General features: G+C 42.9%; 1 protein-coding gene across 1 annotated transcript in view; it reads left to right on the forward strand.

The window, feature by feature from the left end:
* The window catches only part of akap6 (A kinase (PRKA) anchor protein 6), a 163654-nt gene that overhangs the window by 63477 nt on the left and 80045 nt on the right, over nucleotides 1–20132 (forward strand). Inside the window, exons 6-7 of the mRNA XM_060932814.1 lie at nucleotides 5245–5341; nucleotides 7108–7286. Of these exons, the coding sequence (XP_060788797.1) occupies nucleotides 5245–5341; nucleotides 7108–7286 (276 nt within the window). The remainder of the gene's footprint in view (nucleotides 1–5244; nucleotides 5342–7107; nucleotides 7287–20132) is intronic.

A 20132-nucleotide genomic window follows, 5' to 3' on the forward strand; every position in this document is an offset into this window, starting at 1 on the left:
CCGTTCGAACTACGGGGGTACTCGGGGGATCCGAGATCCCCTGAAACAGACATGAGATCCCTTGAAAACATGATTTGGGAAATGTTGGGGGTCTCTAAAATATTGGCAAAATGATGTTTATTGACATAGCAATCGTGTGTAACGGGAAGCATTTGCATATCCGAAGTGAGCGCGCGATCGGAGATCCACGCTCTGAGACAAGCGCAAGCACCCCCCCCCAAGGGAAAAAAAAAGGGACCCCCCGAAAATATCGGCATAGTTCGAACACTGGTTGCACCAATGTTTTTTTTTTTTATTGCAGAGCATAACACGTCTTGTCACAGCCACTGCAAAGTGGGGCTGGAGCCGCCGATGGGAAAACGATCGGAGCACCGTGGCTCTTCGGGGGAGGGCAGAGGACTCTGGCTGTGCGGGGCGTGGCATCATGTCACAGAGCGTTAATCTTGCGATAAAAAAATTATCGCCGTTAAAATTGAGTCAAGTTAACGCGTTAATAACGCGACATTTTTGACAGCACTAATATATATATACACTCCAGAACACAGGAGAAGGTCTCAGTTTCACGTGGGAAATTTATGCAGATTACATTTCCTCTATGACTTAGAGTGGTCAAGGTAAGGGATGTTGAAAAAGAAGCAAGGGTTCTTTGCATGTGTACAGACTGATCACACACTCCAAGAAATTGTCCTCTCTTGTGCAGCTTTAGAGCAGCAGGAGTCTACAGCAGTATGCACTGTGTATTAAATATAACCTGATCCCATAAAAAGATGATATGCATGGGATTATTGGTGACAGTCCACTGTGAATTAGAGGTGTACTTATTGCCATACACAATCTTTTTACAATATTTTAATATGAGTGTGATATTCATTCCCTTGCTCTTATTAAGGTTTAGTATTTGATTTCATCATTCTTATTTTCATCCTCCAATTAATATATGATAGCACGGAAAGTCCTTTCCGCATGGACTGATATTCTTATTAGTATTCATTCTGGTGTGTGTTTTTTAAAAAGGCATTCAGTCAGTGACAGATATCTGGTTCTTGTGGCTTTTGTTTATTTGTTTACTCATTTTTAAGGCGTTTAGGTCTGTAAAGGATATCAATTCAGTCGGTATTCAGAGCCATAAATAAGCGTTCTTCACACTTGCTCTTGTCTGTCATCAGTGATAGATGTGCATGTGTGCTGATCCATCACCAGCGTATCCCCCTCACTCCATCTCCGCATCAGAACCCGTTGCCTTCCTTAACCTTCTCATCTTCCAGCCTACACCCAGGCAGCTTAAAGTAGTGGGCAGCTCATTTAGCATATGTGCAATTCATATTCATTTAGAGCATCTATAAGAATGTTTAAAACTTTTTGGGACCAAGTCACATCATTTTTTCCCTCTACATCTAGCAGATTACCAGTATTACTGTAGTATTTCAAAATACATTTCACCTGTTTTATAAATGCAAAACAAAAAAGTTTATTATATACTGAAAGCATTAGCAGTAATAAAATATAACACATACAGGACATCAGTATGTAAGTATGCAATTGGAAGTGTTGGTCCTTACAAGAAGACAACAATTGTGTTATAAATGTGTTTCGAGATAATTTTAGAAAATGAGCTATCTAAGGAAGATATGTTTCTGATTTTTTTTGGCTCAGTCTTTAGCGGCACCTGTCTGTATGTGTATGTTTAACTGAGTTCGAGCGTGTTTAAGAATATAATTGGCGTGCCAGCCTCAGGTAGCAGTTTTACAGTCACAGTGTGGCGCCACTGTGTACTAACTATGGAAGCGCCATGTTACATCACTTCACTTCATGATGTGGCTGAGCGGTCTAGAGCACTGCCTAAGAAAGGAACAGATTTTGCAACGTTGGTTCAAATCCTGGCATCGATGTGAAAGGCTGAGCTCAGACCTGTTCAGGTCTCTAGTTGTTTAAAATAGTTAACATTGGTTAAGTTTTATATAATGTGTTCTTAGATACAGTACCAATGAAAAGTTCGGACACATCTACTCATTCATAGTTTTTTCTGTATTCTGACTATTTTCTACATTGTAGAACAATACTGAAGACATCAAAACTATGAAATGACATATGGAACATGTATGGAATTCAGTGGCGGCTGGTAGTCTTTCAAACAGGGGAGGCTGGTCGGTTACGATATTTCCAGATTTTAAAAGAAAAAACATCAATTTTGCCCATACTCTTGCCTCTGATCTGGCTGATTGTTGGCAGCATCACAAACTGTGAAATAACAGGTTCTTTTGGCCCATTAGCCTACTGTCCAATATACATGATGGTGGTGTTGGGGGGGGGATATTTTAACATTTTATATTTTAAAATTGTGGCATGTTGTTTAAAAGTTGATCATTATTGAAAGCAGCTCTTTGTCAGGAACCTCAGCAGTAGAGCTGGGTGCCACACATTTCATTCAATGACACTCTCCCTATATTTTACTTATTTTGACTGAGAAATATTTTATTGACAATTTTGATAACCCTTCACTTTTAATCCAGGTCTGTAGTGTGAAATGTTCTCGGCTGTTTTTGTTTAAAAATGTTTTCCAAATTTTAGCTGTGTTTAATTCATATCCAGAAAAATATATATTCCAATATAATATACTCAGCATAGGCGGCATGGTGGTGTAGTGGTTAGCGCTGTCGCCTCACAGCAAGAAGGTCCGGGTTCGAGCCCTGTGGCCGGCGAGGGCCTTTCTGTGCGGAGTTTGCATGTTGTCCGCGTGGGTTTCCTCCGGGTGCTCCGGTTTCCCCCACAGTCCAAAGACATGCAGGTTAGGTTAACTGGTGACTCTAAATTGACCGTAGGTGTGAATGTGAGTGTGAATGGTTGTCTGTGTCTATGTGTCAGCCCTGTGATGACCTGGCGACTTGTCCAGGGTGTACCCCGCCTTTCGCCCGTAGTCAGCTGGGATAGGCTCCAGCTTGCCTGCGACCCTGTAGAAGGATAAAGCGGCTTGAGATAATGAGATGAGATGAATAATACAGTAAATAACCCTATTCCACAACTGTAGTAATCCATATTATGTCAAGAACTGCTCAAGTAAGTAAAGGGAAACGACATCCATCATTACTTTAAGACATGAAGTGTCTTTTAATTCAGAAAAAAAAATATAAAAACCATTGAATTAGAAGGTGTGTCCAAACTTTTGACTGGTACTGTATGTGATGAAAGTCTTGTGGAGGACTCCTTCTGTAAAATGTATCATGTATTATTTATATATTATTTGGCCCTGCCATGCTACCAAATGATTTTACAAACCAATTTTAAAATGAAAACAAATAAAAAATCAAACAAAAACGACGCACAAAACGACGCAGCAACAAAATGGAGTCTTTCAGAAACCGTATCAATTTGGCTGTCCATTCCGTAAAGCCTCAGAGGGAATGAAGCGTTGCACAAACCAGGCACAGATTAATCTCTGCCTCAGAACCTCTGGCCTTGGGATAAATTTTGTACACTTTTCTGGCCACAAGCTTCAGAATGTTGAATGTTGCACCCTGATTGGTTTTCTTCACTTCTCTGTGATGGTTTTCAGCTGGAAAGTAAAACAGTGTGTCAGAACAAGGAATAGTCACTGGACTCAAAATTGTTTACGGACTTTTTTTTAAAACCAATTTTCTCCCAATTTGGTCTGATCTATTATCTATCTAATTTGTTTATCAAATACAGTTCTAGGTAACTGTCAGTTTAATGGTTATATAGACATAGAGGCTTGATGTACTGTATACTTAAGTCTAAATAGATAGTCATACATACAGACAAAAGTGATTCCTAGGCAAGTAGAAATTATTCATTATCGCTGCCAGTAGACATTCTGATGTACAGGAATGAAGGCTGGAACAGCTGCATGTAGAACACCGGTGAACATGGATATTGCCAGAGAGACAGGCACAGACAAAGAGGCCTCTCCTCTAGACAGAGGCAGAGGGAAAGATAGAGGGATGTTCAGATAGCCAGTGGCAGCTCCGGGCTCTCTCGGCAGGACCAGTCAGATCAGACCAGCCGGTAATGGTGTGAAACAGGGCTGGGGGAGATGTGAGGAGATGAGAATGGAAGGGGAAGATGGCCCTAGGCGCCTCACTGCAGGCCGTCTCATGGGATCGCTCTCCCTCCACACCCTCCACCCCCGTCTCACATCTTCAACCACACAGCTCTCCTCCACCTCTCCTCCAGGAGCTGGGATAATGCTCTCTGCACTTTGATTACATTTAGCAAGTGGAGAGCCCTCTGTTGGGTATTATCAAAACCAATCAACATGAAAGTTTTGCTGCGGCAGTGGCACCCACCAAGAAAGGAGCAAGGAGGTGTGTGTGTGTGCGTGTGTGTGTGTGTGTCGAGGATTTGGGAAAGCAGGGGAAAAGGGAGTGTAGTAGTTGAAATAGAGACATCAGAATAAATGGACAGGCACTTGGGGAGGGGAAGCGCACACGCCCGAGAGTTATGGGATGCACGTCTGATGGATGCTTTGAGCCAGGAAGGATGGTACGCTATTGTATCACTCTTTCGAAAGACAGAAAGAGTGAAACAGCTTCTCCCTTGCTGAATGGAATGGGCTTCACGAGGTCATTTTCTGGAGGGCACATCTGTGGAAGAAATAGCTTCAGTTTTATAATGTCATTTGAATATTAGTTTATGCCACGGATGATGTATTAGAGGGATGTCTGTCATTTGTTAATAATTCAGCACGCCACAGATAGTAGGATTGACTCAGACAAATACGGCAAGAAGGAGAATAGAGGCTCCAATGCACACAGGCACGGCGCTTTATGAATAATGTGTGTTTGAGGTCTGGGAGTGTGTGAAGGATCTTTAGAGGTTGTGTGAAGCCAGTGTGTCAAGAGATTATGTGCATTTTCAGCAATTGCACAAAGGCCCCTAATGTGACTTATGAGCATTTGTTTCAAGAGCGCAGATGACTCGAGATGAAAGGAGACAGTGCTGCCGGTGGGATGTTTGTGTGTGTGTGTGTGTGTGTGTGTGAGTGAGAGAGAGAGAGAGAGAGAGAGAAGGAAACAGAGAGACTCTGACAATTATATGGGGGACTATTTGAGTTAAAGAGAAAATATTTCAGATTATATCTCGTACATCTGTGTGTTTGTGAGAGACAAAGGGAGTGTGAAGGCATGTGTGCGGGGACGTGTGAGAGATAAACTGAGTGTGAGGATATTTCTCTGCATGGAGATGTCATGCTGTGTGTGTTTCTGTTCTTGGGCGTGTGTCTGTGTGCAGAGCTTCAAGCTGAACGTGGACAGTCACTGCACTCTGAAAGACAGTCTCCTGGAGGAGGGGAGGCAACTGCTGGAACTCATCACCTGCCACAAATCAGGTAGTGCACCGGCAAGCTGCACATTTATTATTAATGTTTATATTAACATACTGACCTTCAGAATTTATAAATCCTCAAATAACCGCTTCTCAGCCATTGCCGCTGCTGCATGCTCGCCTTTTCACATCCACTCTGAGCGCGTCTGGCTGAATTGAGTTGTGGGATAAAGCGGTGAGTGGAATGTGAGGAGACGCAATAGTGTGGTGTTCTGTATGAAGAGAGGTGGAATTAAGAACAGCGGGAGCCAAAGTCAAAGGCCACCTACTCGACCCGCTCTCACATCCCCCTCTATCCCAGACCTACTTTCTGTTCCTCAATCTTTCTTTTCTTTTGCTTTTTCTCTCTATGATTATTTCCCTGAAGCGTCTGGCAGTGTTGCGCAAATGTACAAATCCACTAAGCTGACCTCCCTGTCAGCTGGTTAAGCCAGACACTATTAAATATGCAGATGGCCGCCCGGAGCATGACTGTTCTTACCGTGCCCATCAGACCATGCCACACCAGCTCCCTCATCCCTTAAACACACACACCTATACATCTAATCTCCGATGGCTTGGAGCATCCTCTCAGTGTATATATTAGACATTGCCATTATACATAAATCTCCCAACACTCCACCTCGGCCCCTAATACCTGGTTTCCTAGCAACTCAGCAAATCCAAGCTTTCGGCAGGTGCGAGTGGTAGCATGGTGCTACACTCAATAGACAAAAACTCCTCATGCACACAGAGCATTGTGCCACTCCTGCCCCTTGTGTGTGTGTGTGTTTTTAATTACCTGGAGCGGGATTTGGAGTGAGCAGACTGTGGCAAAGGCGGGAGTCGTGTCTCAAGGAATGGCTCTGCATGCACAAGAATTATTGCAGAACTCACACTTTTATAATAGCCATTACAGACTATTATATTTGATGAGAACGCCAAATAAAACTACAAAAACAGTATTTTGTTAAATTAAAAAATGGTCACATAATTACTTAAATACGATTCAATGAAAAACTACAACTAAATGAAACTATAAATATTCCTTTTTAAATTATTGAAAATAAAGTTAAAAATGAGTTAATTTCCATTTTCAGAACCATACACAATGTGCAGTGTGTATTCATGCATTCTTCCAAAGAGTGAACTGAAAATATATAACAAGAAAAAAAGTGTTTTTTTTGGCACTGATTCCTGCTACTAAGTGTCTGAAAAGTAAAAGCCTCAGTATTTCCCTGCTTTTGATTAGTTCCTCTAAAGAGAGACATTAAAATTGACATTAAAATCTCAAACTGCCATTCTTTACATCACACCACTCCTTATGTGATGGAGATGCTGATGGTAGTGATTAGGCTAATGTTTGGAGTATTATTAGTGGTGATGTGGTTGCACTTGCTGTGGTGGAGATGAGGGAATGTGTGTAGGGGTGGTGCTTAAATGGGAGGCATGATGAATGAAGGAATCACAGCACATTAAAGACTCGTTAAAGGCGACTAGTGGGAGACATGTGTGTGGGGGACTTGCTGGACCTCTGCACTGCTGAACAGGGATTCAAGACACTGGGTAATACTTTATGTATGTGCATAGAAACAGTGTGTGCACATTTTCTTTTTCTTTGCAGTTTTGTTATGTGTAAATGTATGTTTAAGTTTACACAGCTGGAGAAAGCCAACAAAGGCAAACTAATAAAACATGGACTCTGTGGATGAAAGAGTTCTCTTCTCTGGAAATGACCGTGTGTGTGTATGAACAGGAATATAACGTGAGTGTGTGCGTGTATACATGCAGGCCTCCGGGACATGCTCCAGATGATTACGCACCAGTGGCAGGAGCTTCAGAGGCAGATCCGCCGGCAGCACGGTTGGATACTGCGCACACTGGACACCATCAAAGCCCAGATCCTGGCCACTGAGAGAGACGAGGAGCCTAAAAACACAGAGGACCCGAATTTCCATGCCAGCTCTGAGGTATGGTCTATTAACCCAGCCACATGGCCCAATCTCAGACCCATTTCCTGCACTACATCCCTCTTTGGCTCCTTTCTTCTCTCCTCTTTCCAATCCCACTCCACTCCTCTCAGCTAGCCCGCGGCTATCCACTGCTCACTCAGCAAAATAAACAAACTCAGGCCCAGGCTGGGCAGTGAAGGGCTGGATATTAGCATAGGAAAGGGCTGAAGGATGAGGCCTAGCAGTTTGCTGTTTCACTCTGAGAAGAATATGGAGACACGACTTTGATACAGAATTCCTGTTCATGAAAAAGCGCTAACCCCTGTCTGTCGCCCGAGGTCAGCTGGGATTGGCTCCAGCTTCCTCCGCGACCCTGACAGATAAGCGACGTAGACAACGGATGGATGGATGGAAATGAGCTTTAATGTCTGTGTGGTTGCACGAATAATTTGAGAGCCTTTTGCCTCTCGCACACACAACACACACAATTATGCTAAGCCATGTGCGAAACTCAATTTATACCTTGCACTTAATGTGTAATTGCAGAGGTAGTCATTCTAGGTACCAATTTCTCTTTGTTTAATTGTCAATTGTGATTAGGTAATTGCACTCCAATTAGATGTTGCGCTTTATGACAAGACCCTGGGTGCAGTGGCGGGGAGCGAGGCATCCCTGGGTTTGTGTGTGGAGGATGCAACATTGCTGCGTTTTTCATTTTTCCTCAGGAGGCTGAACTTCACAAGGGAGATATTTACACACACACACACATATATAACATCTCCATCATCTTGCCTGTTTCATCCGCAGCTAGTACTGTATCTAACTCCCCTATCTCCTTTTCCCTTCTCCCATTTCCTCCTTCCTCTATACCGTTCTCTCTTTTGTTGGAGGTATAACTAAGCGAGGCACTTTTTAAATTGTTTTGTTGCAATTAGAAGTCACCACAATCAGTGTGATCAGTCAGCGTTGACAGCCATTAGCCGCTTGGTTATAGCGAATTAACTGAGAGAGAGGAGCAAGTGATTCATTATCTCAGAGCTGTTAATGATGATCAGATGCATCGCCTAATTAGAGGCAGGCCGGAGGAGTGGGAGGAAGGTCACCCAAGGAGCCACAAATCCCATCGTGTTTCAATAGGGCTGCGTTTAGGACAGGGGTGGGATAAATATGTGCAGGGAGTGTTCGAGTTTGAGGCCACTAGTAATGTGTGATGGCCTTCTGATTCTCGTCTCAGCATGTCTGCCATGCCAAAACCATGAAAACCTGTTGTTTTAATTTCAAGTTCAATGTGGTGTGAAGGTTTGTCCTTTCTCCCATCCCAAATGGGCTTGTCTTTCATCCATTGGTAGAAAACTGACCTTTATAAAACATCTCTCTTAAAGATGTGACCTACCTGCCTGTGTTTTACTAAAATATTTACATCAAGGTCAGTCTCCATGCATCGTCCTGTGTTAGTAACATATTGCAGGTTTGTATATGCACCCAGAGATCATGTTTATTTTGATGAGAAACCTCAATAGGAAATGTCTTAATTGCGTGTCTCAAACTATTTTATGGCCCATTGAGCTATGTTGATGGAGGTATAGGGAATTCTTAGTGCTCATTTGGGTCCACATTTCTCTGACTAAACAATATTCCGATAGTGCTATCAAGGCGGTCTTCTTGACAACGAGCGTCCCCCCACCTCACCATTAATTTCTAATACTGCACTACAACAGGTGCTGCTTGAGGTTATTAATTTGCCTTGGTTAAAAAACGGCACACCAACGAGCAATGCGAGCTGTCACAGATGTAATATACGTGCTGCCCAGACATGAAGCCTTTTCCCAGAACGCCATTAAGGTGTGTGCAAAGCAGGGCGCATCTCTCCTGACAGCAATTACGCTTTGTTATTATTGCTCCGAACATATGCTCCGATCCACCTTTTGGTGTTACGGAATTATTTTCTAAGAGACCTTAAAATCCCAGCAAAGGCTGGATATTGGTCAAATGGTAATTGCTAAAACTGTCCAGTGAGATGGAGAGCGAGAAAGAAGGAAGTAAGCAAGCAAGAAAGATCAGAGTATGTATTAATAGTGCAATACAACAGAATTATAACAATTAGTGCATGATTTTTTACTTCAAGCCACTGAATTCAATCCAGAAAGAGGCAGCACAAAAAATGGAGACAAAATCAATAAGTAACAACGTTGAGCATCGACACTTGTGAGTCTCAGTAACACTATATTCTTGGATTAAAAAAAAAAAAAGATCATGAGGTAAACAGAGCTGCCCAAATCCCCCAGTCACATCTTTCGATAGAATCTCTTATTGCCATGGTAATGCATTCCAGTAGCATGTAGAAAGCCATCTCATGCTTTAGCTAAATGTCAGCACATATCTAAGCATAGTGAGATGACCTACATGTGTACAGGCTTTTTGGTGAGGTTGGAATCCTTCAGCTTATTGTAGGAGAACTGAAGTCATTTCTAAACTTGCTTTATTTCTTAATTAACATGTCATTCAAATATGGTTTTGGTTTTAGTAACCTTATATCGTGACTCATATTGGCAACTAATTGCAATTAAATATTATACTTCTCTGCCTTTTCGGTTTTTAGCCATGTTGAATTTAGGTCGTTTGGTCCACGGCAGGCGTCGCTTATCCGCACAATCTTCACGAGACTAGTGCGAGACTTCAAAACGTCAAGTGTCAGCCAGGTGTCAGTGGTGCCATTTTGAAAACTGTTTTCCAAGCGAAATATTGCACAAAAATGAGTTTAAATGACGATTACTGCCTACTTTTTTCAAACTTTCCTGATCGCTATCAAAACAAACAAAACTTCCGGCTTGATTACATCGGCATTCGAAAGAGGGCACGCGCGTCTTTTGACAACGTTGGCAGATGTCGGTCACTTTGATTTCCGGTGTACGTTTTACTTCCGTCCTACGATGTCTCGCACAGGTCTCGACGAATCTCGTTTACTGCCATTGCTTTGACATATGGACTGATATATTACATAGTATATTTCAAACACTCATAACTTGCTATAGCAGTGACAAAATAGCTATCAAAAATGTGTTCCTATGTTTAATAAAATGAGATAAATAGAATTTTGATAATAAAAAAATTTGCCTTCAGTTCTCCTTTAACATGGACTCAATATGGTATAGAGTCACATCCAGCTCTGGGTTAATGCCTCGATGTGCTGTTTTTACATGAGAAATTTTAACTAACTAACCAGACCTCTGGCACATACTTTGTAGTTTGGTGATGCCCATGAACACACACTCCATACCTTCTGTGGTTATACGTGCCTGCTTGTTTCAGTGTCTCTAAATCATGGCTGCAAATAAAGGCAAAGTGAGAGATGGAATAGAATCATGAATATACCACATAGAAATCACTTTCAGCCCTCTCCAATTCTGAATAAACCATGTTATTTTTTATGCTGGCCAGTCTAATCCTGTGACCAGCTTGTCAGTAATGCCCCAAGGTCAACAACCTCCTCATGACACGCCAACATTTACTGTGATATTTACATATATAATTTCCAGCCAGGCATTTCCTGATGCAGCCCTCTTGGTTTATCAGAGTGTTAGGGACCTCCATGGCTCATTGGAGACCTTGTGCTTTGCTTAAAGCACTCTACGTATCAGTGTTGCAAGCTTGGTTGCTGCCAGGTGTCTGTGGCATATTCCGCTACCATCATATGGATGTGTATATGTAAAAGGCAAGCAGGCCGCTTATCAGAGGCTGCTTGGAGACAGCTTGTCTGCCCTAGGGCTGCCATTTCACCCCTCTCTCTCTCTCTCTCTCTCTCTCTCTCTGACTTAGTCTTTAATGGTGGGAGGGAAAGAGGGGCTGCAGGCACCTCAGCCATCGCCATGCTACTCGCTGGCATATGTTAACAGCCGCTGTGTCACAGCACATAGTCCCATCATGCATATGGAAAGAGTCTTAGGTATATCAAAGTCACCATGCTTTAAAAGTGACCCGGGGTTATTGCTTGTGAAAATGAAATTACACGAGGTGGTACTTAAACTCTGGCAGAGGAACGCACCTGCACCTCACCCCAGTTTATAGGTACTCTTCACTTTCATGATCAGGGTTGCTCTAAATCTAACATTAATGCTAACTTTGAGAATTCAAATTGAACACTTTGAGACTTTGATGCATATTTAGGTGCAGGTTTGCAGAGTTAGAACCCATAATTTCGACATGCTGGGATTTAGATGATTCAGGGGGGTTGGATCAGGAGTTTTGTACATTTTTAGTATTCTTTTTTGAGTTTGTAATGTTGTACTTAAAATTAGGCACGTTTATGCACTATGGCAAGAAAGTGAAACACCACCGAGATATGTGAAAGTTAGTAACCGAGCATATTTGCACACGTTTGTGCATCCTTCTTAAAATGGGAGAACTTGTTTAACAGTAGTTTTGGCTAAATCACATTCATCTACATGCTTTGAAAAATGTTTGTTGGGTCCTAAGTGAAAAATGAAATACAATCAACGATCCAAATAGGTAGTAATTTGTTTCTGTTCTCTTTGCATGTATTAGCATGCAAAGGCACTCCAGCTGTAATTTATAAAGTGATTTAATATTGACATACCTCTCTAAGTGTTTTTTGCCGATGGCAGTTTGACAATTGGAATGAATGTTTTATGAAAAAGTTAATAGTGCCTAGTTTTGAAGACAGTTTCAAATATTTAATCACACAAGTGATATGAATTAATATGCAGGTAGGGTTGGACTTATGTTATTTTTTTCTGCCCTTCACATTAAATGCATGAGCGCTGTGTTTTGAAATGAACATTGTTAGTGAGTGCAAAATGGGCTGCAGAACATTAACCAAAACTATGTTCCTCATAAACATCCCTCTGTTTTTGGTTCAGATATGATGTCAGTTTTCTGGGACCTATTTCTTTGTTTGCTGACTTCTAATTTCACCTCATCCTACTTCTATTTTATGAATACATACAATTCTACTTTTACCGTAAGCCTGCTGTCATATGATGTTCTTTGTCTTTTGGCTAGATATGATGCTTGCAGAAGTCAAGAATATAAACCAGATGTTATTTTTCATTCCTCCTTTGCCTATTGCACTTGGCATCCAGATCAAAGATGATCTAACTCACTCGCAAAAAAAAAAAAAAAGCAACAATGCACACTTTAGGCAGTGATTATTAGAATCAGAGTGCCTTTCTGAAAAGGCACAGTGCAATAGGAAACTATTTTGATTTTGATTTCCTTTGTGGTTATCAGGTTTTCCACATGCAATGCCTGCAATGTTTAATGACTTCAGTCCAAATTTGATAAAGACTAATCGGATAACCCTGCTGTGATTCTGAGGTGTAGTGCTATTGGGAGTACTTGACTTTCTCACTGCCATGGAAAATAACTCGCTGTAATTATGCTAACACTGGAGTTAGAGTAGACTATCTTTAAAAAGCCAGACAAGTCAAATGTTTTCACAGCTTTATGCTTACTATTATTTCAGTATCTGCTTTTATCAAACAGTTTTACTGAATAATTAAGATCAAATCAAATACATTTTACTGAATAATTAATATTAATAGACCATACAGCGGGCGGCACAGTGGTGTAGTGGTTAGCGCTGTCGCCTCACAGCAAGAAGGTCCTGGGTTCGAGCCCCGTGGCCGGCGAGGGCCTTTCTGTGCGGAGTTTGCATGTTCTCCCCATGTCCGCGTGGGTTTCCTCCGGGTGCTCCGGTTTCCCCCACAGCCCAAAGACATGCAGGTTAGGTTAACTGGTGACTCTAAATTGACCATAGGTGTGAATGGTTGTCTGTGTCTATGTGTCAGCCCTGTGATGACCTGGCGACTTGTCCAGGGTGTACCCCGCCTTTCGCCCATAGTCAGCTGGGATAGGCTCCAGCTTGCCTGCGACCCTGTAGAACAGGATAAAGCGGCTAGAGATAATGAGATGAGACCATACAGCTTACATGAATCTCTAGTGTTGTAGCTCTGCCCTATTTATGTCCCAGAAAGATAAACCTCCTAAACTGAAGAAACTATGGATGATGCATCACGTCGACACTTTACTCTTACAACCGATTATGAACGTAATTTTCACTGCTTCTATGCAGTTCCTGAATAATAAGTGTTACGTTTTTGGAAACGTACAGGAGCGCAAGAGATCAAGAGATTATTCTCATCTCTCATCTCATTATCTCTACCCGCTTTATCCTGTTCTACAGGGTCGCAGGCAAGCTGGAGCCTATCCCAGCTGACTACGGGCGAAAGGCGGGGTACACCCTGGACAAGTCGCCAGGTCATCACAGGGCTATCAAGAGATTATTTTAGATTATATTTACATTGTATTTTGCATTAGATTGATAGATGTAATCTTAGATTAAAATTCCAGAAAAAAGGAAGGTTCCGGGTCCAAACCTCATGGCCGACTGGAGTCTTTCTGAGTGGAGTTTGCTTGTTCTCCTCGTGCCTGCCTGGGTTTCCTCCGGGTGCTCCAGTTTCCTCCCAGAGTCCAAAGACATGCAGATTACATCACTTGGCTAATCTAAATTGCCTGTAGGTGTGAATGTGTGTGTGACTGGTTGTTCATCTCTGTGATAACCCTGTGACAGATTGGCAGCCTGCCTAGGGTGTACCACACCAGTCAACTGGGATTGGCTCCAGCTTCCCCCACGAACTTTACGGATAAGCGGTATAGATAATGGATGGATGGACTTATATTTTCAATTGACTAAACTAAACTTGTTTTTTTAAATTCATTTTAACACTGGAAACCACATACCTTCTAATAAAAGCATTTATATTTACAGTGCTTTACAAAAGATATGTACAAATATACACTCACCAGCCACTTTAATAGGAACACCTGTGCACTTGCTCGTTCATGGAATTATCTAATCTGTCCATGTGCCTCATTCTGCGATGCTTTTCTGCTCACCATGGTTGTAAAGAGTATTTGCCTTCTTGTCAGTGCAAACCAATGCTGCCATGTAACTGGATAATTGCATGATTGAACAGGTGTATCTAATAAAGTGGTCAGTGAATGTCATTAGTTGATTGGTGAAATTAAATTGCCCCAAGGCACGGATGAGTGCGTGAATCTGTATGTGTGTACACATTGCCCTACATTTGAATTTGCATCCCATCCAGTGTTTTGCTGCCTCACACTGTGTGTCTGGAATAGGCTCCGGATCCACCCTGACCCCTGATCAGGATAAAAGTTCAAGTTAAACAGCTGAAATAATTTAACATGTTAACATGTATTGAATGCTCCTGGCTAAAGCAGTTTTATGCTTTTATGCCGGTGTAATGTTTGAGAAGAGAATCTGAACTGACATTTTCAGTTTATTTTAGGCTTAGTTAGTTCCAGCTGTCATCCATCCCAAAATGCTTCAAACCAACTGTTTAAATATTTATCTGTACATAATCAGGCAGTGTGGTGGTGCAGTACTTAGTACTGTCGCCTCATAGCAAGAAGGTTCTCCGTTTGAATCTTGTGGTCGACTTGGGCCTTTCTGTGTGGAGTTTGCATGTTCTCCTCATGCCTGCATGTAGCCTGGGCCCGCCCATCCTAAGCGTGACGCAACAAGAGGGCCTGCTGCGAGCTTAGTCTGGCCAGGCAACCTATCTACAGCTCTTCCAAGCTCCCGAAAAATCGGGAACCAATCAACTTTGAGCATCTCCAACAGCCCTGGGTAGAGGCGTGTTCAAGGCACTGACGTAGTAGAACTGCGACCGGAAGCCATAGATTGTTTACAGAATCTATGCCGGAAGCGCTTCATTCATGCTTCCGCATCTATTACGCATAGATGCTGTATTGAAAGCATTCAACGGGAAGTTCTCATTGAAAACGGAGCAAAGAGCAGCCCTGGAGGTATTTATTGAAAGGAAGAACGTTTTCGCCTTGCTCCCGGCCGGCTTCGGTAAGAGTTTAATCTACCAGTTAGCCCCGTCGCGTCACATACGTCAGAGGAAAGAGTGATGTGATTGGTTTAAGCTTCGTCACAGCCTTTTCTGGATTCGACCAGTAGCAAACTGAGGCATTTCAGGGAGGCGGGTCAACCACGGGCTCTGGGAAACGGTTGGGCTTAATATCTTGGCCAGACCAATAGCTCGGAGAGCTTTGAAGTTGCGTTAGCCAGGCTAGCCTGCATGGGTTTCCTCCGGGTGCTTCGGTTTCCTCCGGGTGCTTCAGTTTCCTCCCAGAGTCCAAAGACGTGCAGATTAGGTCAACTGGTTACTCAAAATTGTCCATCGATGTGAGTGTGAATGGCCGTTCATCTCTGTGATAGCCCTGTGATAGATTGGCGACCTGTCCAGGGTGTACCGCGCCTCTCACCCAAAGTTAGCTAGGACCGGCATCGGTTTACCACACAACCCTGACGGATAAGCGGTATAGAGAGCGTGCACGTGACGTCACGAGGTCACGTGATATTTGTTTATCCGCCATTTTGGACGGCAAGGTCGCGCATAGAACTTAGACAAACCCGTTCTAATTATCAAGTGTGTGGGAGTAGATCTTCCGAGAATGGGTATATCTTGTTCAGCATTTGGTTGTACCGATAGACAGGGCCAAAAGGAGGGCCTGTCATTTTATAGATTCCCCGCAGACGAGGAGAGACGCGCAAAATGGGTGTCCGCTGTGCGAAGAGAAAACTGGTACCCCAGTTCTACCAGCCGAATTTGTAGTGAACACTTCATATCAGGTAGGTGTAATCTTCTAATTCAATACTCCTAGTACATCTGTTAAGTTGATTTTCGGATTGAACTAGACAGTCTCTAATGTTTAAACTGGCTATGCCTAGCCCTACTACCCTGGCCTAGTCTATGACAATGTTTTATCTTTTTGGCTCATATATGCCTTTGAAAGGCCAATTCATAGTAGGGATGGCGAAAACTAAAAAAAAATCTTGACCGACCACTGAGCATCATTAGCCGGTTAAAGTCGGTTAACCTATGAGTTTAAACAGGGATGCAAACGGCGGATGTGCCTTTTTCACGGCTGAATCGTGCAGATCCGATTTTTTTTTTGGGGGGGGGTGTTGGAGTGTCTGAATAATTTCATCAAAGTAAATTATGTATTAAAATTACTAAATGAGCAAATGCTGTTACAGTCCATGAAACATAGGAAGTATTAGTATGAGAAGAAGGCAGTTGGTTAGAAAGCTGCGCACATTTGCGCAGCTTCCGCGCAGGTGTGTGCGGCTTTCTGATTTTCTGTTTTTCAGACAAAAACATACAACCCTGTCATTATCTGGAACCGAGTTTAGATTACGAACATTCTTAAGATAAAACGTCCTGCATAGTCTCTTTATGATAAACGTCTTAATGCCACTTACCCGTGAGGTTATCAAGTAGACATTCTTCTTCGGAACCTTCCAGAGGTGTAGTTGAGATACCCATCCCGCAACAAAATATTTATAAGCTTCCAGGCTCTTGTAAGCTTTGAGGGCTTTGCCAGTGTAACACGATTCACGATTAACGAGAAAATTGTAAATGTCGTGGTAGGCCAGATCGGGCAAATCGCCGGCACCGCAGCTCTGAATTTCCCTGAACAAGGATTGCAGCAAGTTGTACGGATCTGAAATCCCCAACCTGGAACACTTTTCCACGTAATGCTGTCTCACGTCACCTTCAAGATGCTGAACAAACTTAGACAAGTAATCGCGCGATGTAGATGGGGTATTTTCCGAATTTTCTTGCGGATTACTCCCTGGATCCATTACGCTCGCGCAAGGTAAACTATCCTGATGCTGTCCAATGTGGCGGAGTGGGCGGAGTACACACGTGCGGGTCACGTGACTGCACATCCTCTATAGATGATGGATGGATGGATGGATGTATATAATCAGCGCTCGCTTTGTTCTTGATCATGATATATCACCACGACATAGTGACAAGTGCTCAAATTTAAAGCCCAAGTCCATATCTGTATTGATAATAATACCAACAGCAATTTCAGCTATTTGATTAAATCTCTTATGTTCTGACTTTGTTGGTTATACGTACAGGTCATTGACATGTTTGTTCATTTGCTAATAGCAGTAGCAGTTTGGCACTTTGGAAGGCTGTCTTTGCTTATTGGGTCGTCTAGTGAGCGTGTGATTGGGATCTGCAGGCTGTGACTGCGAGGAGCGAACATCAATATCTGCATAACTCTCTCTCTCTCTCTCTCTCTCTCTCTCTCTCAAGCACTTAGCCTTCAGTCAGCATAGAATAATTGTCAATGAATATTTAACAAGCCTTCAGCAGGAAAGAGAGCCATCTGAAAGGAATTGGCGGTATATTATTAATACTGGAGGTGTTAGAGATACACTGTAGTCAGTGGACCAGAGTGCACAGTGGATTAGCAATTGAGCACGATGCAGTTGTGAATAAACTCATTTCGCTACCCAGGCCACCGTCTGCCTGTTTAGAGGGGGGGGAGAAAAGCTGGCTAGAAATGCAGCCATTCAGTATTCACACTTTAGCCAAAGCCAGTGCTAAAAGTTTTTCCAAGGTTCTCCTCGGCCGAAGCTTTTGCTCAGCATGTTGTCCCTGGTTCTTTGTTCTTCGTATTCAGACTTTTTTTTTTTTTTTTTGCCCGTATCTGTAATGCTTATGGCCAATCTGCTAAACATAAAAGTGTCATCCATGTTATGAAATATGAGCGGTGGAATTACCGTATCACGCCTGCTGATTTAAGATTGCCTTTCAGGTGAGACGCGTAGAAACGCATCCCATCACACCTCCTCTGAGATCTCTCCCACTGCCAGAGGAGCCTTCTGTTCCTCTCTTTCTCGTTCTCTTTCTCTCCTGTCTTGAAGTGATATAAAATTATAATGTCTGCCCTCTGGATCTCTTCCTCCTGAAATCTGGCCAAAGCGCTGAAGCTGCATGCGCTAGCTGCCATGCATGAGAAGCAAAACAGGAGGATGGAAAAGAGGCTGAAGGGGGAGAAAAATAAAACCCACTCATGAAATATATTCCAAAGCACTCAGGGTAGATAGAGAAGTGACACACTTCTCTTCTTTGGCTGTATGGGCAACTCACAGGTGCAGTGTCGCACTGGAAAGAAAAATTCTTGCCCTGTGCAGTGAGTTCTTTGATAAACGTAATTATTTCCTTCGTCTTTGATGGCCAGCAGGGACAGATGCTGTAAGCGGTAAAAGATTATACTGGGTAGAATCACGATTGGTGTTTCGAGCAGACTCTGTTTCTCTGGTCTGTTTTGGATGATGTCAGTGTAAAAGCAGGCTGGCGGAGCTGATGCATCTTTTAAATAGGCACCGAGTGTCTCACGGCAGCTGAAACGAACCGCCTTATCTCAAGGCGCGCTGCATCCGTCACATGTCCTTGAATGGGAACAGTTTATGAGGAGGACGGATGGATAGCTGACATGATTGAGAATTGTATGTGTTTCGGGAAACACAAATGCGCACACATTTTGTTAGGCCTGATTCGGCAAACTGTTTACTGTCAGATAGGTGAGAATTGACTTAGCCGATAGCTAGACGGAGAACAATGACGTCTGTCACAGATTTTGTAGATCGAGCAAAACTAATAACACAACGTGGTGAGTTTAACATGTGCTGGCCCAAAACCGATAGGATATCTTACTGCGTGTGTGCTATTTCTAATTTTACTGGCGTCTCTTTGAATAAAGGCTTTGACGCGAAGCCCAAAATGATGAAAAAACTGCACTGAGTAATAATGACAAATGAACAGTCATTTATAACGTTACTGTCAAAATATATCACCTTTTATCGCTTTCCAATAAACCATGCCGGCCCTAGCGATAATACCTCGGACATTTTTGCTCATTGTGAATGCACGGATATCATTTCCCCATTAGAGCCCACCTAGGTGATACTTCTTGCTTTTTCAAACTGATGAAATCCATTACAGCAGTGTGGCAGTTATAAATGCCAGGCTTTTTGTAAAACACAGCTCACCTTGCCTGCTGGATGACTCGTGTTTTATGCTCCAGCTGTGATATTTCGTAACTGAGCCTGATAGTGGCCTTGAACATGAAGTGAGTGCTCTTGCGGAATACAGCATCCTGTTCAGCTCTAGTGTAGATCGTGTCCCATGGGTGAGCCTGTGCCAGTGTGTGTCCATGCTTTGTGATGTGCTCACGCTGGCGTTTTATTTGTGCAGAGATTGGGCGTGCTGTCAACAGGTCAATGCTTTTAATTAGAGAAAAAAAATTATGCCTAGAAAGTATCATCTGTCAAAAGAAAAAAATATTCTTTCACTGCAAAAAAAATTGAAAACTGGATTTGAGGAGAAAATTACTTAATACTCGTGAAATTATCTTGCTGCATGGACAGATATTTTTACTTGATAAGATATCTTAGAATAAGTTGGTTGCAATCTAGAACTAGGTTTAAAGGAACAGTCCACCGTACTTCCATAATGAAATATGTTCTTCTCTGAATTGAGACGAGCTGATCCGTACCTCTCTGAGCTTTGCGCGACTTCCCAGTCAGTCAGACGCGCTGTTACTCCTGTTAGCAATGTAGCTAGGCTCAGCATGGCCAATGGTATTTTTTGGGGCTGTAGTTAGATGCGACCAAACTCATCTCATCTCATTATCTCTAGCCGCTTTATCCTTCTACAGGGTCGCAGGCGAGCTGGAGCCTATCCCAGCTGACTATGGGCGAAAGGCGGGGTACACCCTGGACAAGTCGCCAGGTCATCACAGGGCTGACACATAGACACAGACAACCATTCACACTCACATTCACACCTACGCTCAATTTAGAGTCACCAGTTAACCTAACCTGCATGTCTTTGGACTGTGGGGGAAACCGGAGCACCCGGAGGAAACCCACGCAGACACGGGGAGAACATGCAAACTCCACACAGAAAGGCCCTCGCCAGCCCCGGGGCTCGAACCCAGGAC

This window comes from Neoarius graeffei, chromosome 11, assembly GCF_027579695.1.
Source record: "Neoarius graeffei isolate fNeoGra1 chromosome 11, fNeoGra1.pri, whole genome shotgun sequence".
NCBI classification, from domain to species: domain Eukaryota; kingdom Metazoa; phylum Chordata; class Actinopteri; order Siluriformes; family Ariidae; genus Neoarius; species Neoarius graeffei.